The sequence below is a fragment of the Pararge aegeria genome, chromosome 21, assembly GCF_905163445.1.
Source record: "Pararge aegeria chromosome 21, ilParAegt1.1, whole genome shotgun sequence".
Taxonomy (NCBI): Eukaryota; Metazoa; Arthropoda; class Insecta; order Lepidoptera; family Nymphalidae; genus Pararge; species Pararge aegeria.
This window is the reverse complement of record NC_053200.1, coordinates 4,357,375-4,382,841: the sequence shown is the minus strand read 5'-3', so window position 1 is coordinate 4,382,841 and position 25,467 is coordinate 4,357,375. Positions and strand designations below refer to the sequence as shown.

General features: G+C 37.8%; 2 protein-coding genes across 3 annotated transcripts in view; one reads left to right on the top strand and one right to left on the bottom strand.

Moving 5' to 3' along the window:
• The window catches only part of LOC120632989 (probable beta-hexosaminidase fdl), a 111,872-nt gene that overhangs the window by 55,648 nt on the left and 30,757 nt on the right, over positions 1 to 25,467 (top strand). The gene's annotated exons all lie outside the window — the stretch shown is intronic.
• LOC120632990 overlaps positions 1 to 25,467 on the bottom strand; it is a 38,442-nt gene that overhangs the window by 5,066 nt on the left and 7,909 nt on the right. The window contains exon 3 of the mRNA XM_039903003.1: positions 18,856 to 18,982. Coding sequence (XP_039758937.1) covers positions 18,856 to 18,982 — 127 coding nt within the window. The remainder of the gene's footprint in view (positions 1 to 18,855; positions 18,983 to 25,467) is intronic.

Below are 25,467 nucleotides of genomic sequence, written 5' to 3'. Positions count from 1 at the left end.
TCAATATCATTATCACCAGGTATATTTAGGGGTGTAAGGGGGAGGCTAGTACCAGTCAGCCTCCCAAAATGCCAACCTCACCTGCACGTGGTGCACCCTGCCGTCTAACCGACGAGGCTCTGGCGACCGACAAGTGGCGGTATAACTACTTCAAATTGGCTAGACTGAATAAATGGCACAGACCGGTGTCGGGCAGCAGCGACGCCGGTGCGATCAGTCTAGCCCTGCGATGACCAACCCGCCTGCCCAGCGTGGTCATTACCGGGCAAATCTTTGTATGAATGGAGAAAAGAAAGCCACAGCCCCTAGTCCCCGGCAGCCCCGCTATTCCTGGCTCTGGCAGCGGTTATGGTAACGGCGGGGCAAGGGGTGTCAAGAATCTCCGGAAGAGATTCCGCTGCCAAACCCGACGACTGGACCTGGCAACGTATAACGCACGCACGTTGAGGACCGATGAGAAGTTAGTCGAGCTGGAAGAAGCAGTGAGCAAGTTGCGCTGGAGTATCATGGGTTTATCTGAAATCCGTAGAGAGGGGGAGGATACGATAATCCTAAAATCCGGCAACTTGTTCTACTACCGGGAGGGCGAACAACAGTCCCAAGGTGGTGTCGGATTCATCGTCCACAAATCCCTTGTCAACAACATTGTTCGAGTCGAAAGCGTGTCGAGCAGGGTAGCGTACCTTGTACTCAGAATAACCAAACGGTATTCCCTGAAGGTTATACAGGTCTACGCACCCACAACTGCGCACTCCGACGAGGAAGTAGAGGCATTGTATGAGGATATTTCGAAAGCCATACATGCCTCGAAAACCTACTATAGTGTTGTGATGGGGGATTTCAACGCGAGGCTGGGCAAGCGAAGCGGTGCAGAGCTGAGAGTGGGGCAATTTGGATATGGGCAACGGAACGAACGGGGCCAAATGCTGGCCGACTTTATGGAGAAGGAGGGCCTCTTTATGATGAACTCCTTTTTCGAAAAGCGGCCGCACAGGAAATGGACCTGGCTGAGCCCCGATGGTTCGACGAGAAATGAGATCGACTTTATCATGTCGACCAAACGGCATATATTCAATGATGTCTCTGTGATCAACAGGGTGAAAACCGGGAGCGATCACCGTATGGTAAGAGGCACATTGAATATAAATGTAAAGCTGGAAAGGGTCAGACTGGTAAAGTCTACGCTCCGGCCTACTCGTGCTCATATCCAAAACCCCGAGAGCTTTCAACTGGAGCTGCAAAACCGGTTTGATTGCCTGGACTGCGATTCTGTGGACGATCTTAACAACAGGCTTGTGGAAACTGTCCATACGGTTGGGTCCAAGTTCTTTAAGACCCACCGTAAACATAGAACCAAAAAGTTCTCAGCCCATACACTCGGGCTTATGGAGAAGAGACAAGAAATGAGACTACAGTCTTCAAAAGATGCGTCTGAATATCGGCGTATTAATAGACAGATCTCGAAGTTGCAGACGAAAGACTTGCGACACTTTAACACTGAGAAAATTAAAGTCGCCATTGAGCGCAACAAAGGCTCGAAAGTGTTCGCAAGAGATCTGTCTATCGGACAGAGCCTGTTGACTCGCCTGAAGACTGACAATGGTAGTCTCATATCTTCTAAACCAGAGATCCTGAGTGAGGTTGAGAAATTCTATGGACAGTTATACACCTCAACACAAAAGCCTGTTGAAAGTTTGGCTAAAGACCCTAGAGCCAAATTGACCCGACACTTCACTGAAGATATCCCGGACGTCAGCCTTTACGAGATTAGTATGGCTCTCAAACAACTTAAGAACAACAAGGCACCGGGTGATGACGGAATCACAGCAGAACTCCTGAAAGCGGGTGGAAAACCGATACTTAAAGTCCTTCAGCGGTTGTTCAATTCCGTCATTCATCAAGGCACAACGCCAGAGGCATGGCACAGGAGCGTGGTTGTTCTGTTCTTCAAAAAAGGTGATAATACCTTGCTGAAGAACTACAGACCTATCTCGCTGTTGAGCCATGTCTACAAGTTGTTCTCAAGAGTCATTACGAATCGTCTCGCGAATAGGTTCGACGACTTCCAGCCTCCTGAACAAGCCGGTTTCCGAAAGGGCTTCAGTACCATAGACCACATACATACGCTGCGGCAGGTTATACAGAAGACTCAAGAGTATAACCGGCCACTTTGCTTAGCGTTTGTGGACTATGAGAAAGCCTTTGATTCGGTGGAAACCTGGGCTGTGTTAAGGTCACTGCAGAGATGCCGAATTGACTACCGGTACATCGAAGTTTTGAAGTGTTTGTACAAAAACGCCACTATGTCAGTCCGTATACAGGACCAGACTACGAAACCGATCCAACTGCAGCGAGGAGTGCGACAGGGAGATGTTATCTCCCCGAAGCTGTTTACCGCTGCGTTGGAGGACGTTTTTAAGCTTCTGGATTGGAACGGGCTTGGCATCAACATTAACGGCGAGTACATCACTCAACTTCGGTTTGCCGACGATGTAGTCATAATGGCAGAGACTCTGGAAGACCTTAATGCGATGCTCAATGACCTCAGCAGAGTTTCTCAACAGGTGGGCCTTCGTATGAACATGAGCAAGACGAAAATTATGTCTAACGCTCATGTTGCGCTCCACCCAATAATTGTAGGGAACTCTGCACTCGAAATTGTAGACGAGTATATATACCTAGGACACACGATCCAGTTAGGTAGGTCCAATTTCGAGAAAGAGGTAAACCGCCGAATCCAACTCGGATGGGCAGCGTTCGGGAAACTTCGTGACATCTTCTCGTCCAAAATCCCCCAGTGCCTGAAGACTAAAGTCTTCGAACAGTGCGTGTTGCCAGTGATGACTTACGGATCAGAGACATGGTCGCTAACTATGGGCCTCATAAGAAGGCTCAGAGTCACTCAGCGGGCGATGGAGAGAGCTATGTTAGGAGTATCTCTACGTGATCAAATCAGAAATGAGGAGATCCGTAGAAGAACTAGAGTTACCGACATAGCTCAGCGAGTTGCGAAGCTGAAGTGGCAATGGGCGGGGCACATAGCTCGGAGAACCGATGGACGTTGGGGTCTTAAGGTGCTGGAATGGCGACCCCGCACCGGTAAACGCAGCGTAGGTCGGCCCCAAACGAGGTGGACAGATGACATCAGGCGAGTAGCTGGGAGCCGTTGGAGGCAAGCGGCCCAGGACCGTGCATTGTGGAACTCCCTACAAAAGACCTATGTCCAGCAGTGGACGTCAATTGGTTGAGATGATGATGATGATGATGATATTTAGAAAATGGTCATTTATAACATCGGGATTATCAAAATGTTCTGGCAGGTCACTAGTGTTCTTAAAGCTTGGTAGGACATGTTTCTTGAGATTTTTCCAAAGATAAAACGAATTATGTAAATGTGCATTTATATTATAATCATAATAAGCTTTTTTTTCACTATTAGCACTGAAATCGGAAAGATATTTTAAATTTTTATAGTTGGTTTTATTTTCATCGTTTTTTAATGTTTTATATTTTGCATGTGCCTTATCACGCAATTTCATCATAAGACGAACATTACTAGTTATCCAAGGACTATATTTATCTTTAGCAATTAATGTTAATTCAGGGGCATGTTTATTATAGAGATTGAGAATTTTTTCATTAAATAACTCCACCATACTATCAATGCATTCCTCGCTGATAATAGCACTCCAGTTTACGTTCTCAAGGTCTTTATTAAAATCTATAATATTAATGTTTTTAATTTGTCGATAGGTTATTCGTTTGGATGGAATTTTGGGTTTCTTTATTTTTACTTCTGCTAAAATCATTGCGTGGCCGCCAAGTTCAGGATTATGATTAACGCTAAGATTAAAAATTGGAATATTTGAACATATTACATCTATCAGTGTACGGCTGTGTGATGTGAAGTGAGTTGGTTCAGTAACGTAGTTATTAAAATTACAGCAGGTTAAAAAATGTTTTAATTGTTGAAAACTGTTACTGGAACTATTAAGCAGATTAATATTAAAATCACCAAGCAAAACAATCTCATCAAATTTGGAAAAGAATAAAACGGAATCTGTTAGGGCATCAAAAAATTTGTCTATGTCGAGCCAAGGTGGTCTGTAAGCAGTGCCTATTAAAATATTATGTAAATTTATACTAAGTGATATCCACATCTGTTCAACTTCTGCCAGCCCCGAAGGGTGTGCACACTTACGGACTCTAAATCCTCGTTTAACATAGAACCCCACACCCCCACCACGGGAGCGGACTTCAGTTGGACGTGGCAGATGAATGAGTTTGTAGCCTTGTATATTGGGTGCACGAGCATCTTCGCCTTCCTTGAGCCAAGTTTCGTTTATAGCGAAGACATCAGGTGAATGAGATTGCAATGTGACAGCAAACTCATCATGTTTAGTAGTAATTTAGTTAAATAGGAATTTAGTTCAGCAGTCGAATGTTCTAAGCTGTTGTAGATTTATGAAGACCGGGCCAATTTAAAGCCAATACATATAACTTAAATTTATTAGTATTAGTCTAATCTTCAATAACGCTACGTTTACTTTCAGATAAATAAAAACACCCCACAGTATTCCAATCATAAATCATTCAACACCCTCTGGGGTCGATAAACATTCAATATTATTATTGTTCTGGGAAATCTCCAGAACCCTACGCATATGAAATTTTGATTAGCAACAACTGTTCCCTCGATGTTAGTAGACTTGGGATGATACCGTTACGTTAGGAAATCAATTATTGATTGGCCATAAAATAATAAGGTAGGTATCGTTGTAGCATTCTTACTGTTATGATTATTGATCAATAAAAATTATCGTAAGAAATCTTGCAGCCGTCCAACCGAGTAAAGTAAATTCTATAAATTGTGATTGCAAATGAATTAAAATGTAAATTTTTGTTTTAATATACTACGACAATACACACATCCATTTAGCCTATGTTATGGGCACAAAGATGACTGATGATGATTCATGCTCATGACATAAAAAATTTCTAGTAGTGGGAATCGAACCCACTGCCTTGGACTCAGAAAGAAGGGTCGCTGCAAACGTCGCGGGCATCGCGAATATGTTTATTAAATCGTTTCTTATTATCAACTTTTTATTTTGTTTTTAAATTCGGCGGAAAACGTTTTATTTTTCGGGGCTGAATAATATTCTATGCCCCAGAATACGAGATCTCCTGATAAAGTCAAGATCGGTTTACATAGGTAAGAAAACCCGGAGTGCTTTTCGGGATAGAATTTTTATTATATCCGTCTATAGGATGCAAATAATGTCTAGACAATAGATAGAGATTCGAACTTAGGTTACAAATATGCACACACATGCAGACACACACACATTCACACACGCACACACACATACAAACACATACACACACGCACACACACATACACATACCCATACACATTTTTGCATATACAACGTTAGTTTCACAGTTTTTCTGGGCGTGACCTTGGATAATAAGCTACAGTGGGGTGCCCATATAGATTCATTAGCGGGTAAACTAAGCTCGGCTGCCTACGCAGTCAGAAAAATTAGACAGATTACTGACGTTGAAATAGCTAGGCTAGTTTATTTTGCGTACTTTCATAGTGTTATGTCCTATGGAATCTTGTTATGCGGTAAAGCAGCTGATATCGAAACTATATTTATATTGCAGAAAAGAGCTGTACGGTCAATATATAAACTAAAATCACGCGAATCCCTCCGTGAGAAGTTTAAAGAAATAGGCATACTTACTGTAGCTTCACAATATATTTATAACAATATAGTATTTGTAAGACAACATATTAGTCTTTATAAACAAAAAGTGGACATAAACAGTCGACTTACAAAAAATGATCATAAATTAGTGTCATCTGCATATCGTCTGCGTAAGGTACAGGGATCATTTGTGGGTTTGAGTATACGCTTTTATAATATGATTCCTAAGGTGATTTTGGACCTGCCAATGCACAAGTTTAAAGAATTTGTTAAAACACATTTATTACACCGAGGTTACTATACAATTGATGAATTTTTTAATGACAAGGTTGCTTGGAAGCATCCGGCTCCGCTTTCAGCTCTCACAAGATAGAAAAATGAATGTTAAAATGCAAAATGTAAATTGTTGATGTTGGAAAAGAGCAACTGCTGAGTTTCTTGCCGGCTTCTTCTCGGTAGAATCTGCCTTCCGAACCGGTGGTAGAATCACTACAAACAGACAGACTTGACGTTTCAAAAGTGCTTATATTAGGCCTACTTGAAATAAATGAATTTTGAATTTTGAATTTTAGTATCTATGGTGTATGACCATGACCTACATTCGGATGCGACATCCAATTAATTTTGTTTGATTAATTTGAAACAACATTGTTGCGTGATTCTCTATAATCCCAGCGACGGCATTCTAAAACAACAATGAAATTAATTTAACATGATTCATTTTAATTCCATTAATGCGTTTTGTACCGGTATAATGTCGATTTGCGTGTGTGAGAAACTATGTTATATTGTGACGTGCTAGGATTAAATTATTTAGATTAAGAACACAAATAAAGTGTACTCATTGCACGCACTGTGCCCATCTACCTGACGCGCACGTGTTACGCCTTATGTGCTTGTAACTACAATTTCAGGCTGCATGAGTACAACTAGGGTTGCCAGGCGGAATTTTCGTATGTCCTCCCGACTCCCGACAAACCAAATAATCTCCCGAAAAACAAGTTCGATAATTTTAAGTTCACATTTTCGTCAAACGAAAATTGCAAACAACACACAAAAAAAATTACTAATACTTATGGCAAGAACAAAAACAATAAACATGCTCATTCGGTTCTTATCTTATGTGTCACAAATACCTACTATGTTTTTTTTTCTTATGTCTACAGTGCAATGCAAAAATATTTTTGTTTACTTAATATATTATGTATAATTAATATTATTAACTTATACGAAATACGAAAAATCGGTTATTGATCCCGATAACAGGAAGAATCGATCTGGCAACCCTGAGTACAACACCAATAACTGCGCTAAAGGTTATACTATGTATACAATTAAAAATTCAATTCAGAATTTCTTTATTCATGTAGGCCTATCACAGGCACTTATGAAGCTTTCATACATATATGTTTACATCATACATATATGTAAGGGGATGGTGATAACTTCGTTCGCCAAATTAAACTTAAAGCTACGAGGGTTCCAAACGCGGCCTGATCTAAGAAGAGTCCACAATAAAGTTAGCTGGGAAAATATACCACCACTACACCTACACATTAAAGAGTAATCTACACTTGCAGCCCTTAGAGTAAGGGCCTACGGGCTGTGGAAGGACACAAACATAGGAGACACAATGATACTATCCAAAGAAAAAACAATATGTCCACAATTAGAATGGGCATGTGACATGGTGTGAAACAGTACGTACAGGCCCTATAAAGTACCTGTTTAAGAAAACTACAACAACAGGCAAAGCAGATACCGTCCGTATGTATCTACACCGGCAATCACGCCTTTCAGACTGGAGCACAGCAATGCAGTTTGACGGCAGAAATAAGCAATGCCGCCAGGCATTTCCTCGGACGAGCTATGACATTAAAAGCACCACCATAACAGAAACTAAAATGCAGTTAAACTTCTAGGTTTTAATAAAATACCTCTACACTCTATCAAAACTAAACACAATTTAGTTATTGAAAACGGATAAAGTCGCGGGACTACAAGTTTCAGAAAAATTTGCAGCCTTTCTTAAATGGATATAATACAATCAAAATATTTCCCGTTGTAAAAGAATGTTGAGAACATTTCTGAACAATTTACTTGAATACAAGTATAGTGTATTTGTTTTTAAAAAAACTTCGTTTGTTTCTGGTTTCAAGAGATGCTGATGGAGGCGAATTATGCACGGATTTAATTGAATCTAGCAATATGTCCGCCATTTATGTTCCGCATCCCTACATTTAAAGCGTAGAAAACCCAATTAGTGACGTTTTAAGTTGGATTATTGGGCATTCTTCTGCCCAAATGAGAGCGCTGAATCGTGCATTCGAAAAAGGAATTTCACTGTCGTACAATTTCAGGCGAGTATCTAACGCGAAAGCCAAGCTAAGCTGTTAAACTAAAAGACTGTTTTTCCCCCAATGTTAAGTAGTTAGCATTTACATCAGAAATATTCGTTACGGGAAATTATTTGAAATAGACTAAAGGAGGTCTAATTAAAACACTTTTAATTTTAATTAATGCTAATTATGTGGGGATTTGGTAAACTATATCAAATTATATTAAGTATTTATTTTATATATTTGGCCATTTTCTATATTCACTCTATCCGTAATCTATAGATTATTTATCCGTAATCGATAGAATATTAGCAAATAAAAACATTGTTTAGCAATTTATCAACAGATTACAGATAGATAGTTTAACTTAGTCAAGATCACTGCATTATAATTGTGCTGTCTGCACGATAAGATTAATTTATTTTATGACTGCATTATCTCATAAAGTGTAGGGCATTTACAAATAAAAGTTGCATAACGTCGGAATAATTTTGCAGTGTTTTTCCAACTCGGATAATTTTAATTCATAGCTCCGTTAAATTTGAACCGATTTTAATGATTCTTTTTTTATTTGAAAGTGTATACTATCGAACATGGATCGTCTTATTTTAATGAGGATCTGATAAATATTGTCGGAGATAAAGGACATAACTCTTCATAAATAACATAAAATCGCAAGGCATATGGGACAGTGATGGAATGCATGTGTATCATCTAACTATTCTAACTAATATTATAAATGCGAAAGTTTGTTTGTATGAATGTATGGATGGATTTATGTATGTATGTTTCAGCTAAAATAATAACAACTTACTAACTCAGTATACCACGTAAAAGGATAGAGGGTACATAGCAAGGCACGATGATTATGATAATAGTATCAGATCTATTCTCGCATTTTGATTGACTCATACGCTGACGAAGTCGCGAGGGTCCGCTAGTATATATAATTAGTGAATGAATATATGTACATTGAAAACTTGTCAATGTGCTTGTTAGATATCCTTAAAGGACAAACTCGCGGGCATTCAATAAAGCCAAATGGATTCGATGCATTCTCGATATTAGGCTAAGCGGTCGACGTAGGACCTAAGCCAGTATTCCTAACTAAGACTTAACTAGTATCACAAACTGCGCAAGTGTGTCTAACTTTGTTAGTCATGGTTAGCCAGGGTTTAGAGCTGAGTCTTGTTTCGAGCATCCACTGGCTCGATATGAAAACTCCGACGGTTGGATATCGATTCTATCCCTCTAGCTAAGGCTGCCTGCAACATCAATAGTATACTAACAAATCAAAAGTGTCAGTCTGTGATTTATGTTGCGATGAATGCTCATTGTATATCATGGAATTCTTTACTTTTTTTATTCAACTTCAAGTTGCAATGATGCAGGATAAGATGGTAGTGTGCTAACAACAAAAAAAGTTATATTCCTTCTGAACCGGTGGTGGTAGCGTCACTACAAACAGACAGACTTGACGTCTCAAAGCTTATAAATATGGGCTTACTTGAAATTTATGAATTTCGAATTTAGTTTTTTTTTATATTTAATCTGTTGCCCTTATCGGTTTCCACGCGGTTTTTTACCGGAACATTTACTTGCTTATCAACACGTTGCTTGTATGGTGTTAACAATAAACAAGGCCGAAACCTCCCACCAGAACAGACCAGAAAAAAATCTGAATGGTTGTTCATCTCTAACACCCTAGCTCACACCACTGCGCCAAGAAAGTTTGTCATTTTTTGCCTTATTATTAAGTTTGATTTAAGTTAATGGATACATAGCATGGGTGTCAGCTTCAGTGTAATTGCGAGCAGTATTTCTAAAGCCAGAGCTCTTCACGCTCTATTTTACATGTAGAATACAATTAAGAGCTAAGAGCAATTACTCGTACCTTATCTTAAATGCGCTTTTTATTCCCACTTGCCGAGAAAAGGCGTCGGTCGTTAGTGCACCGAGTTTACCCATGGGAGGTCTATGTATTGACTCCGATTTTGATTTCGATATAAATTCACTCAAAAATTTACCTCAGAGTGTACGGTTAGGTTTCCGAAAATAGATATATATTTAAACCACGACTCAAAAACGACAGGGTGTTATACATTTTGTTTGAAAGGTGAATTATTATTCGGGAGTGTAAAACTGATGTGCGCCGCTACAAAATGGATGATTACATATTTTTCCATAACTCCCGTAATATGTGTATCAAATGAAAGGGCAACACTATGAAAAATTTCAAATCCAAGATGGCCGCCTCCAAAAATTGCGAATTATAATTTTCTTTCATAACTCCCTCAATATGGGTAACAAATGAAAGGTTTTAACTTGTGGTCCGAAATTACTAAAATGTTGACCTACGGGGCGTCAGTGTTGTTACATCCCTCAACAGATGGAACGTGACATAAAAACGAGTAGCAGAAAGTTGCTGGATACTAATAAAAATCTTAGCGAGTACCTACAAAAAACCTATATCACGCAGTAGTCGTCCTGCGGTTGACATGATGATGTTGGTGATGATGACGATGAAGATGTTCTATTAACGATACGATCGTAAAAATATCCTGTATAAATATTAATAGCCTGTATTAATTAATTGAAAAGCTCAAAAAAGGTACCGCGATATGATCGGCTTCCATAATCTTATTTAATGTAACGGCATCCCGGGGGCCCAGACCATCCGAACTAATGCCGCGCCGGAATGAAAAGCGCATTTGGGAAAATTGCTCCCGCCTTGGAATCGTATATCTACGTGTAGAACTACAAAATGCAATTGAAGGTAGTGTTCGAGATAATGGAAATAATGTATATTAAAATGTTAATTGCTGATGTTGGAAAGCAGCAACTCTTGAGATTCTTGCCGGCTTCTTCACGGTAGGGTCTGCCTTCCAAACCGGTGGCAGAGCTACTACGAACATACAGTCTTGCAGTGGCGTGCATAGAGGTTATGCACGTAGCGACGGACAGGAGTCACTGGATTTTAATTTTGCATGTGATAGTAGGACTGTGTCTGATTTATTTCAGTAAAAACTTCTGAGACTTCACAGATAAGTTTCAGTTACAGTAAATAAAGTACCTCTAAAACCTCTGAAGTAATATTTCGGTTTTCATTTACACGTTGTCCTCCCATAAAGTCAATTGAATTAGGGAAAGCCAAAAGCTATTCTCTTTGACATCAAATAAATTTTTGTCTGAGTCATAACAACACAGAGATGAGGGAATGTTCCGTGGCATGTCTTGAAATTGTGTCACTTTATTGTAGCCCCAAAGGAATATCTCTAATTCTTGGTTTTATTATATTTTAAAACCGGCAAAACCGTTTTTCTTACAAAAAGAGGTCTTAGTGGGGCGACTTGGTTGGTTAAGTTAACCAATAATTCTAAATTCTAGGTATCTCGTAATTATTTTTAGGGTTCCGCATAATATAATAATATCTCATAACAAGATCATTCATGATCATTGTCATTACTCAACTAAATATTATAAAAGAAAGAAGTATAGCTGAGTTTGCCTGACTGTGCAAGCTAATCTCAGAAACTTCTGTTAGATAGGAGGGCATACAAACTAACCATCTGCCATACCTCTAGCAGGTTGGCCATAAATATTATTACCAATAAAGTCAAAGTCAAATAGGCACTAAGATGGCACTTTTGATGCGTTCTTTACTTACAAAATGTGTACATAGTAGTGAGTAGTGATGACGAAAACTGCATTCGTAAACATAAAACTAAAGCTACGAGGGTTCCAAACGCGTCCTGGTCTAAGAAAAGGCCCACAAAAACAAAGCCGGGTGTCATTTTTTTATCTCACATTGTCATTTGAAAATATTTAAGACCTGGTTAGAGCAATAATTCACACCCTAGCTTTATTATCGTTTACATAATCCTTTATGCTACAATTGAACTTATCTATCAATTCAGCTTTCGCTTAATACAAATTGAGCTTTTTAAGAGAATAATAAAAACTCTATTATACTGTATAGTGACCGCAATGATTATATTTGTAATTCGGATACTTATAATTTATTTTAATTAATGCATATGTAAATACAAACATAGTCATAAAACAATGCTAAACAAAAGTAAAATAATAATAGACACATCGCAGAGGACACCGGCGTGTCAAAATAGGAGGAACTCAAAATTAGAAACAGGGTACTTACTAAAATTAAAGAGAATAAGAACCAGTCAAAGAGACGACAGAAAACTAACTGTTAAGCGATTTTCAGCCAAAACAAAAAAGTTATGAGGTTGAAACATTCCTTACATAATACTTATAATCCTTAACTATTGATCCAATGTTAAAGAGTCATCATCGACTACCTCATCTGAAATATTCGAATACGTAGGAATTTATACGTGCACTCGATCTCTTGAAATATTCCACTTCAGTCAAACTCTCTGTTCGTGCTAACTCAATTATCTTTGTGGAGTACTAGGCTACTAGCATTCCTGGTTACAGTATCGTAAGCTATAAGACAAGAATCGAATATTGTATAAGTTCATTATCCTCATTATCATCATTTCAGCTTACAGACGTACCGTGCTGAACGTAGGCTTTTGCCAAAAAGAGGATATGTGTGTCTCAGTGGCTTTCCATAAGCTCAAGGTCACTCTCATCAAGGCCTCAGTCTATCTTATCGATAAAATGAGCGTTCAAGAGATTTTGAAGTTATACTTCTTTTGGCGCGTTAGGGAAAAATGGTGAGTGTAAATGTTTACGATGCGCGCCCTCACCGACACAAAAAAGCGACACCATGAAGTTAGGTATAGTCAACATTATTTTTCTCTAAAAAAAGTTTTGACAGTTGACTTTCAATAATTCAAACAATACCTTTTTTCTATTGTTAGTGTCGTTTTTTCTACAGACGTAGAATAAGCCGAAAGATAAAATTTTTGAAAAGATATTTATCTTGTTACGTCAAAGAAGCATAACTTCTAGCGCGTGTACATAACTACACACACGTTTTTTTTTTTTTTTTTTTTTAAATGGATTGCCGTGCGCAACGACTCGTGCGATTACATAGAAGCTTTGATAGCGTGGTGGTTAAGGCATCGACTTTCCTTTCGAGGAGATCGTGTTCCAGTCGCGGCACGCGCCATTGACTTTTCGGGAGTTATGTGCGTTTTATTTTGAAATGAAAATTGAAATGAAAATTTATTTGTTCACATAAAACAATAGCAGATAAGGATTTATTAACTTTAAACGGTGAAGGAAAACATCGTGAGGAAATCGGCCTAAACCCTTTTCAATCTGAAAGGAAGACCTGTGCCCTGTAGTGGGTTGATGAAAATAAAATAGAACGATTTGAAATGCAATTTTTAAAAATTTTGTTTGTTAACGTTTTGTATAAGCGGACACGAGAAATTATGAAATGGGCATTCAAAGTTAACGACCGATCGATTCACAAAACTATTTATAACGAAAGATACATATCGTAACTATGACTTACATCAATAGGTAATAAATGAAACTAAGTTACAATAAATATTAAACCTATCAATTGCCACGCTTTACCCTGAAGAAAAAATAAGTAAATATGGTTGCGTCTGCCTCTGCTTTTAAATTTAAAAAAACCTAAGCGTTGTTTTTCTGCGGAAACCAAATCATATACTCAAAGAAAATTTAAAAAAAAAATATACTACGACAATACACGCATCGCCAACTAGGCCCAAAGTAAGCGTAGCTTGTGTTATGGGTACTAAAATGTCTTATGAATATTTTTATAACTAATACATAATTCATGAGAAATTAATATACAGATAAACACCCAACACTGAAAACTTTCATGTTTATCAAAATTCAAATTCAAAATTCATTTATTTCCTTCCCTTTCTTTTTAAGCACTTTTGAAACGTCAAGTATGTTGTATGTTTGTTTGTAGTGACTCTACCACCGGTTCACAAAGCAGATTCTACCGAGAAGAGCCGGCAAGAAACTCAGTAGCTATTCTTTTCCAACATCAACATTTACAACTATCATACAAACATTTACCAGTTAACAGAATCGAACTCACGGCCTTGGACTCAGAAAGCAGGGTCGCTGCAAACTGCACAAATCGTCAAATAGGCAAGTTTATTATTTTTTTATTTATGCGAACGTTTCCTTTTAAATCCATTATCAACAAACAAATTCGCTAAATATTGTTAAAGAAACTCACTGCATTTTTATAAAGTAAACTTAAGAGGATTTTCTCCTTTGGCCTACATTTCTGCGTTACACTTAACAGCTAAATTACTCGACACTTAAGACTAACCAGAACAATTAGATCTCACTTAGCACCTCAAGCGGGACCTAGAAATCCTTTGTGCAACGCAAAGCCGTTCCTTTTATTTATCCTTTTTCTAGTGTTCTTTGGAAATGTGACCAAAACTGATGAAAATGTACCAACTTTTAAATTTAGTGTTTTTTTTTACTGCAAAATGAATCAAAAAATAAATCAAAATTCATTTATTTCAAGTAGGCCTAATAAAGGCACTTTAGAAACGTCTAATACTTAAGTCTGTTTGTAGAGATTCTACCACCGGCAGATTCTACCGATAAGAAGCCGGCAAGAAACTCAGCAGTTGCTCTTTTCCAACATCATTTTACAATTTAACAATCATTGTTCTGTCTTATGTGAGATGAAAGCGGAGCGGCTAGCTAGCAATCTTGCCATTAAGAAATGTATCAATAGTATAGTAACATCGATGTATTAAAGGTATACATTATTAAAACGTATACCACGTGTAAATGTAAACCGAAATATTACTTCACAGGCGTAATAGGCACACTATGTTTTGTCTCTGAGATATACTCGCATGTGAAACCAAAATTTAATAGTTTTTAAGTAAACAAGAGCCATAGTTTTTACTGAACGAAATCAGGTTTCATATCACATGTAAAATTAAAATCGTGTGACTCAACACTTTATTAGGTACGCGTTGCGTAGCGTAGGTTCTAAGCGCGTGTCGGTCTTTTATCTTCAATAGGGTTGTCATAAGGAAACACTTAATGTTTTAAGTTCGTTTGTATGGAAAAATAAATATACTTCTTTTGACTTAATATTTATCTTTATGAAATATACTTATGCATACTTCAACATTATTTCGTGATTCGGTTACACGTAATTTAGCTGGGCTTAACATCTCGGGTTAGACTAGGATGTTTCCAATCTCCATAACCATATCTGCATAACATTGAATACTGCCCCACTTGTTTAGTAGACAGCAGCTAATATCTGTACGAGCAGTTAATCCGATCGGAACGTCTGTTTGGAGGTCAATTACACTTGTCACGCGTCTCGGGAGGCGGGACCTACTGGACCCCTGAAGATGAATCGCTCTAATCACTGTTGGTAACTAACATTTCAGGCTATTGACCTGTAACAACATGGAGGAATATTTACGCATTGGATAGCAGCAGGCGTTACTTTGTGGAATTTCATGACATACAGTGAAAGATCCACCAATCCGGTGCGATTCGTGGTGCGTGCTGGGAATCGAACTCGGAGTGAATCGAAAGTAAATTCGAAGTCTATTACCAAAATGTTGTGTCTATACGATTAAATGCAACGTGCATTTAAATTAGTAACAATATCAGGCAGGAAACCACCTATCGACGTTTGTTACCACAATACCGGTGATGGTAATTCGACGTGAATTTCTGTTCCCTCAGACTAGTTTATATTGTATGTATGTTGGTAACACACATATTATTTTACCAACATACATAAATAAATAAATACAATAAATAAATATACTACGACAATACACACATCGCCATCTAGCCCCAAAGTAAGCATAGCTTGTGTTATGGGTACTAAGATAGCTGTTGAATATTTTTATGATTATAATACAAAAATACTTATAGTATACATATAAACACCCAGACACTGAAAAACATTCATGCTCATCACACAAACATTTTCCAGTTGTGGGAATCGAACCCACGGCCTTGGACTCAGAAAGCTGGGTCGCTGCAAACTGCGCCAATCGGCCAATAATAATACATAGAAAGTTAGTTAGTAGAAATGTTTGTGATTGTATATCCTTCGTAAATATAGCCGATTCAAGAGACGCTTACGTCTTGAGCAAAGTGGAAATGAAATGACGAAGTAAGCAAACGACGGCTGAACGCAGGAACCTACGCTTCCGTTAAAGGCATTGCTGGTGCTAATTTTGTTTGAGAATTTTAACGCCATTCCTTACTTCTATACACTTTTGTTATTTTTATTCCACTCCAAGTTAGCGATACGTCTTTGTCGGTAACGTGGTAACGTCAGAAATTATAAAATTCTCTGCCGGGGAACAAAACCGAAAAGAGACAGCCCTCACCGTTGCGCCAGAGAGGTATGGAAACCCTGACCTTTGGAATAGTTTACCGCCGCTAAGAATTTCGCTTTAGGAGTCGTTTTAAATTTTAATAATGATGTAAGGTATCTAGTTTTTAAAAGATTGTAAGGTTTTTTTTTTTATATGTAATTCATATTAAAAGAGTTAAGGGTGTGATGTGGATCTCAGAAATACATTTTTCAAATTCGAATTCATTTATTGCATATTATATTGGTTTTTCGAACTATCCCTATGCTAAATTTCATTAAAATCGGTGCAGTGGAGAGAACCTGTAGACACACTTTCGAATTTATAATATTAATGTGGATTCAGCTTAGTGTTCACTGTATAGTAATATATAAATAAATTTTTTTAAAAACTCCAAACTTTCAAGATAGTGTACATTATTCTACTCGTCCAGCCCTTTTATTTGATGCCGATAACACTTTTGTGGTGGCGGCCATCTTAGTTACGAAATTTTGACATAGTGTACAGTGTTCCACAGTATTCTGTAATTTTCATAACGTAAATAAAACGATTGATACCGGTCAACCGCGGAAATTCGCCGCCTGCTGGTGTCATAAGCCGTAGTTCCATTCGGCCTCAAGTTTTCATTTTTATTCATTTGGAAAAACTGCCCCTGGTCGACAGAGACACTTTTTTTCCGTGAGGATACGGTGGTTATGTCGGTCTAGCATTGACTAACTCTCGCAAAGTTCCTACCAGTCACAGAAACACTTTCAGAAACATCCGCGATCGTCAAAGCCTTTAGTGTAAGTTTTAAATTTAAGAAACTTAACAATGGAGATTTGTCTTTGTATCATCGCTAAATGGGCCTTAGATGTCCTAATAAAGAGATTGAATATTATCAACGATGGCGGGAGGCTTCGCTACGGCCGTGGCTAGTTACCTCCACCACCGATACTGTACCACCCTGCCGACAAAGGCTATCACTGTTCAAAGTAAGGAACATTACCAATCTTATACTTCTATATAAAGCTGAAGAGTTTTGTTTTTTTGTTTGTTTACTTGAACGCGATGATCTAAGGAACTACTGGTCCAATATAAATTATTTCAGTGTTGGATAGGACATTTATCGAGGAAGGCTAGAGGCAAAAGATCAATAAAAAAGTCCGCGACAGCATATGTGTATCTTATAAGGTATACGCGGCGATGTCGCGAGCTACCGCTAGTATAATATAAATTACTCTTAATAACTTAAAATAACTCAATTGTAATACGTAAAGACAATACAAATTAAGGATACGGAACAAGAATAGCGATTCGTTAAGATAAAATCAAATTTCCCCGTTTACTTAACACAACTGTTCTGCTTTTCACAAACATCTACAGAATGCAATTCGCTCACTCTCTTTGTTTTGTTTAACAGTTAAAACTGACTGCAGTGTTTGGGATACCTACACTGAGCAAATAACGAGTGAATATAAAATACTTTAGAATTAGAAAACAGCAGGTTTTGTTGAAAAAGTGGTAATGTGCTTTAAATTATTTATGACGGAATGGTGAGCGCTGTGAATTTAAGTAAGAGGTATCGGGTTCGATTCCTGGTACTGGAATGGTCTGGTGGGACGCTTTGGTCATGGCTAGTTACCACCTTGCCGACAACGGCGTGCCGCGATTTAGTGTTTCGGTGCGATATCGCTAAGAAACCGATTAGCGGTAATGACTAAATTAAATTAAAACCCACTTAATAAATGAGTACCTCCTCCTTGAACCACGTGTTTTTTGCGATTTAACAAGTTACAGGTTAGTATAGTCAACTAATATTATAAAGAGAAAAGTTTTTTTGTTGGTTTTTACCCGATAGGCTCCGAAACGTCTGGAACGATTTTAATCTTAGTTACGGCAAAAGAAAGCTATTCACTAACTCTAAGCTATCACGAAGTAAAAAAGGCTATAATTAATTTTTTTTTAAATGGGAGGTCCTCCCAGAGTAGCAATATTTTGCCTTTAAAGTTAATTACATGAACGCTAAAAAAACTATTGATGATACATAAAAAATATACTCAATGATTAAAGTACATATTACCACATACAAAAAAGGTCGCGAGGGAATATATAATCATAGTTAAGTGGCAGGAGCAGCTTTTGTGTTCTAAAATTGCATTAGACCGCGCGCCGGCAGAAACAGAAGTGGTTAACATTAGTATCGCGGTATGAATTCTTATTCAAATAAGTATCTCTAAAAATCAAAAGTATTTATACAGCAGTAAAATACTTTTTACTGCTTAATGAATTCATTCCATTCGGACACTTAATGTAGAAGGTATCGCGAGTTTAAAAAAAATAATAATATCACCTAAACAAAACAGTTATTTTAAGAGATACGCTTAATTGAAAAAGTTATTTTTAAAAACTACCCCCGTTTTTTTACAAGAATACAGATCTTAAAAATATGCTTAACAGCTAGGGCAATATGGGCAGCAGTTATTATTTACCTTGCTTTTGAAAGAAGAATTCCTAAAATCTTACCTGGTGTAACCTAGTATCCGCACTGACCGTGTAGACCCCGCAGTCAGCGACGGCATCTGGCTTGTGTGGCGAGGAGCGTCGCCAGCAAGCGGCGCAGACTGCCACCAGAACTCCACATAGCGTTGCACTGGGGAATAGAAATAAATAAATAAATAAATATACTACGACAATACACACATCGCCATCTAGCCCCAAAGTAAGCGTAGCTTGTGATATGGGTACTGAGATGGCTGATGAATATTTTTAGGAATAATATACATTATACATAAATACTTATAATATACAGATAAGACACTGAAAAGCACACATGCTCATCACATAAACACCTTCCAATTGTGGGAATCGAACCCAAGGCCTTGGACTCAGAAAGCACTCGCTGCTCACTACGCCACTCGGCCGTCACAAAATAGATAAATAGATCATGAATTAAAAAGTTATTCATTCAAAATTCAAAATTCATTTATTTTAAGTACGCCTAATATAAACACTTTTGAAACGTCAAGTCTGTCTCTTTTGTAGTGACTCTACCATGTTTTGTATTAACCAAGCTTGAATATTAAGTGCAACAGCCAAGCACTTCCAGTCGCGGGAAAATGTGCAACAACTTTTAACTAATTCAAAAATCGAATTCAAAAATGTCTCATTCATTTAGACCTTATCTCAGGCACTTATGAAGCTTTCATACATTTAACATGTTAACACCAATTTTAGGTGATGGTGACTGCATTCGTTAACTTAAAATTAAAGCTAGGAGGGTTCCCATCGCGCCCTTGTCTGAGAAGAGCCCACAAACAAATAAGCCAGGTTTTTTTAGTTAGTTGTGTTGAAATAGAAAATGTGGCATCTGCGCAACTTTTTCGCGTGTACAGGCGTGACATTGTGTTGTGTAATTGCGTAAAAAATGCATATTAATCCAGCCATATAGCAGCCATCGCCGTTGAATTGCTGGGGCACTACCCGTGCACCCACCGGCTTCTCCCACTAGGGTCCAAGGGGAATTCATATTTACCCGTACACCCACTGCTAGGAATAGAAAATACCAACGGTTAGGGTAGGAATGAAATGTAATTTTTTTTAAAGTTCCGTTGTCTTCTGGGACTTCTAGGAATAAAGGCTTTTCGAACAAAAATACAATTAGACACATCCGTTTATATATGAGTTATATATTTATGAGATGATGAAGTTATGCCTGAACATGCAAAAAAAACATTCGAATGGATAACCTCTCTGTTTTTTTAGGCGGGGGCAGCAGAGGATTCCCGGATTCGATTCCGAAATGAGGCCATTTTGGAAACTATTATTTTTGAATTTTTTGTGGCCTGATTTGCTGGGAAGCTAGGGCCTTCGCTAGACTATCGACAAGTGCCACTAACCGTTTCAGCATTCCGATACGATGTCACGTAGAAGCGTATATTATAAGTATTTATGTATATTATTTATAAAAATATTCATCGGTCATCTTAATCCGCATAACACCAGCAACGCTTACTTTGGGCCTAGATGGCGAATTTTGCATTGTCGTAGTATATTTATATTAATTTGTAATCTCATAACATGCTCATTTCAAAAATAGAAGAGTCACTAAAATTCAAATAAAAACAAAAATACATTTATTTCAAGCAAGCCAAGCAAGCAGTGGGTCTGTTTGTAGTGACTCTATCGCCGATTCGGAAAGCAGATTCTACCGAGCATTAAGCATTTATTTTTAAATTCAAATAGGAAATTTTCGCTTGTGTTAGTTTAGTATTTTTATGTCTAGCACCATTACATTGATCCCCTCAAATCAGTATGCGTCGGAGAAACCTCGATAAGTCGCGGAAATGGTCTGTAACGCACAAATTATACAGTCGTTAAAGCTAAGTACACTCTGGAATCTTTACGCCTTTATTTAGGGTGGCCAACTTCCTCATTGGTTTAGTGGCTAGCATGTTTTATTGTGGATCGCAGGACCTGAATTCGTATTATGAATACTAGCTGACCCGTGCAACTTCGTTGCACCAAATCGGTTATTACCCGAAAACACAAATAAAATGATACTAAAATCTGTATACTAAATTTCATGAAAATCGTTGGAGCCGATTCCGAGATTCTAATTATATATATACAAGAATTGCTCGTTTAAAGATGTAAATATAAGCTTAATATGCTATACTCCGCGAAAAGCAGGAGAATCTGTATGGTGTAATTTATAATTTCGGAGATGTTGACTTTACAATGAAAAATTGTTAAGATTTATTCATTGTAAAGTCAACATCTCGTAGAGGGTACATTGCCGAAGATCTGTTTGGTGTGGAGTACAAAGATTAAATTACAACATACAGATTCTCTTGCTTTTCGCGGAGTATAGCAAATTAAGCTTAATTTTCATAATATATCATGTATTTCCGCAAAGTAACGCCTGCTTTTATGCAATATGGCCCTCAATTCGATTCGGTATTGGTATTTCACTACCAGCCCAAAGTTAAATTTAAAACCCATTTTTTTCTGTTGGAAGGGTGCGCGACCACATGTGTACTCTATATTCCCTCACTCTCATTTTCCAATTGGGCAGAACCTTCAACACTGGAAAGACCAAATCACAGTCACTTTTCAAACAATACTACTACTAAGACATTCCTGATAGAAAAACCTAAAAACTTGTCCTTCCTTCTCTTGTCGCTCTGACTAAGCAAGCATACAACTAGAGTTTTGACATAGTTAGGTAAAAGAACGGAGAGTAACAGGCAATAGGTGGTTCCCACGTGATTTGTAAAAAACGCGGCGAAGAACGCGGGCAACAGAAAGTAGAACAATAAATAAATAAGCTACGACAAAACGCACATCGCCATCTAGCCCCAAAGTAAGCGTGCTTAATTATGTTAGGTGTAGGTACTAAAGTGGCTAATTAAATTTTTTTATGAATAATGAACATAAATACAGATAAACACCCAGCCACTGAAAAACATTCAAGTTTATCACAATCATTTTCCAGTTGTGGGAATCGAACCCCCAGCCTTCGCTGCCCTATGCGCCAATCGGCCGTATCGAGATATATACGAACAATAAAAAACAACACGTTTAAATACAAACTCCCGTTTTGCGTAAACTTTTGTTCAGTAACTACGTAACCACTCTAGACAGAAATGAGCCAGTTCGCCCCAACTGTTCCTGAAATTTTCCGAAGCGAGTCTAATTTTAAAAGAAGCTTAATCGACCAAGTAGGAACTCGCACCAACGAATATGTTGTAAAGGCTCACGCATACTTAGACTTGTAGCGGGTTATACGCAACTTATACCCGTTTTCACTAACGACGATCTAGGTAATGTCTACATAATTTTATTATTTTTATTAATGTTTTTTCATTTATACCTCCAAGTGTAGGTAACACTTGGAGGAATTATAAATTTTATAAATTTAAAATGCATATAAATAGTTGATCGAATTTGCAATGTTTCCTACTAGATGACGCCTACAGTCGCTATAAGACTGTTGTAAAAGGCATATACTAATGTTTGGCATCGACAGTAGGAGAGCCGTAGCTTAATTGGAAAAAGCGCTCAGGCCGCGATTGCCAGAGAGTCGCAGGTTCAAATCCTGTCAGTTCCGAAAATTTTTATATGCGTTTGAAATTTATAAAATGTCTACATAGATAACCCCTAATCTAAGGCGATTCCTAGGCAAACATAAATAGTTCCCCAATAGTTATGACCTCAGAGTTGAAACTTTTTTTCTATAGACATCGCCTCAATCATTGTGCATTCGATTTAGGCGATCCCTAGGTTTAGTGGAAACTGGCATTATTACACCTTAATGTATATAGGACTATCAGCGCGACATTAGCGCGTTTATCGGAGTTTTACATTTTTTTATGTATATTTATAATTAAAAGAGTATATATTTACCAGGATGCCTAACAAAATTTGGCCGCCAGCATTTTTAATTAAATTATTTTTAATTTATTTTTGGGAAAAAGTTTTGTTCACTTGTTTTTTGAATAAAATATCGTCTACATCGCGGTAATTTATGGGAAGATTTTAAAAAATCACGGTTGCCGTTGCGCATGTTGATAATGCAGTTGTTAAAAAAGATAAATATTTAAGGTAGAGTGGAAGAGAGACAGCGCGTAACATCATTTGTCAGACGAAGATTGCCGGCTGTGCGACGGTTTTAAATTATTGCGCATGCGTCGAATGGTAGTTCTCAACTACCAACACGGCTAGCATGGGCTGGAGACAATTATATACCCGGGGAAAAGATATTAATTTGTCTTCTCCCACAGCTTCATCAACTCCCAGAGAACTGGCGCACCAGTATCCTATATATACGTTAAGGTAGAATAATGCCAGTTTCCACTAAACCTAGGTATCGCCTTAATCGAATGCTCAATGATTAAGGCAATGTCTAAAAAAAAGAATTTCACCAACACTGACTGATTTTAAAAAGGCAATTTTATTTATTTAGTCGTCTCTATTACTCCCTGCAGGGCTAGCACGGGCGGGAGATAAAAATTATATTAGATTATATCCCCTGACAAGGCATATAATTAACGTGCCCACCTGCTAAATCACTGAACCATGGAATAAGAGAAGTTCACCCCCGTTTACTAATACACATATATTATTTGGATTTCAACTGGTGCGTCAGTGCTCTGAGAATAAAGCTATGGGAGAAGATAAATTTTTATCTTTTCCCTGGGGATATAATTGTCTCCTGCCCATGCTAGCCGTGCAGATGTAGTGAAGATAGTAGTTTAGATAAATACATGACTCATCGGAAGTTAAAATTGGCCACATCAAAAAAATATATAATATAACTAGCGGACCCCAGCGCTATCTGTCGGGCTGATTTGTGAATCTAAACCATCCAGGGTGCCATCCAAACGCATACCAAAAAATTCATTGAAATCAGTCCACCCGTTTAGGAGGAGTTCAGTGACATACACACGCACACAAGAAATATATATAATAAGATATATTCGTGCGGCACATCAATTGATATTCATCTTTGCGTAAAGGTCATGACGTAAGCGGCTAATAATGGAGGCCCTTAACCTTTTTACCTTTGGGGGTTGAAGCTGGAGTGGTGTTTATCTTATTGCGCATTTTGTTCGGGAAAGAGCAATTTATTGACTTCCTTTCCTTCTTACAACGATGACCTTTATATGTTTTGTGTAACGTGTAATCTATATGTTAATTCCTATGTATTGTTTTTCTTCCCGAATAAAAGATTCATTATTATATCTATCATTTATTTATATACTTTTAAATTTTCAACAGTGAAATTATAAAATAAAAATAAAAATAATATTAAATATTTTGAAATAAAAACCACTCCTCCGCTTGCGGGGCTTTTGGGTACCCAAGCAAACGGCGATCAGGGCTCCAGAGCGAGAAACCTCCTCAGCATACGCTACTGCCTTCTGTATCCGACTCTTGCTACAACAACCAAGCGAAAGCTTCTTAAGATATTGGTCGAAACTTTTCGCGAGAAAACCAGTGACTGAAACGACGATGGGAACAATAACATTTGACTCAACACCCCACATGGCGGTAATCTCTTGAGCAAGGTCCAAGTATTTAGATACTTTTTCCTTTTCAGCTTTCACCTGTGGAATAGTAGTGTCAACAATTATTGCACGGCGCACTGGTTGATCGACTAGCACTATATCAGGTCTATTAGTTGTAATATACCTGTCAGTGATAATCGTTCGATCCCAGTAGAACAATGCACTATTTTCAAGAACTGACGCCGGGTCGTACGTATAGTAAGGCATCTCAAAATCGATAAGGCCAAACCGAACGCAAGTTGTTGATGAATTATCCTGGCTATCATTATTATTGTTTTGTCAAGCAATCCAGACTGCAATTTTAGATGATAATTTTCAGTGTTCTTATTTTGTAGTTTGTTTAATTTTTCGTATTTTTATTATAGTTTGTAGTTTGATATCGGTCATTTTGTAGTAAACTGTGCACACCTTTGAGTGGCTAGTCACACTGATTAGAAACAAAATATTTGTTATTTTCCATTACTATGTATTGTGAGCAAGCAGTTGGTGTTCCTTTAACAAATAAAAAAAAAACAAAAATTGCCTAACGTCGTTGATAAAAATTTAATTTGAAGTAAAATAAGCTAAGCCAATTTCAGTAAGTAAAATAAGCTAAGCCAATTTCAGTAAGTAAAATAAGCTTAGAGGTTATAGCCTTTTAGGTTAGGACTTCCGCTTCCCTTTCGGAGGGAAACCCTTAAGTTTTCGGAGTTATGTGCGTTTAAAGCCATTAAAAACATCACTTGCTTTAGTGGTAATAGGAAACGCGTACGGAAACTTACATGCCGGAGAGTTCTCAATAATGTTTTTAATGGTGTGTGAAGTCAACCAATCCGCACTCCGTGGTCTTGGTAGACTACCCTTCACATTGTGAGAGGAAGCCCATACTATTTAGTGGGCCGGTAATGCCTTGATGATGATAAAGTAATATGAAGAAACTCTTTTTTTTTATAAATCACTTGTGGTTCTTTCCGCTCTGTCGTCCGCATTTAACTTCTGATAAACTGACGGCCGATTGGCGCAGTGGGCAGCGACCCTGTTTTCTGATTCCAAGGCCGTGGATTTGATTCCCGCAACTGGTAAATTT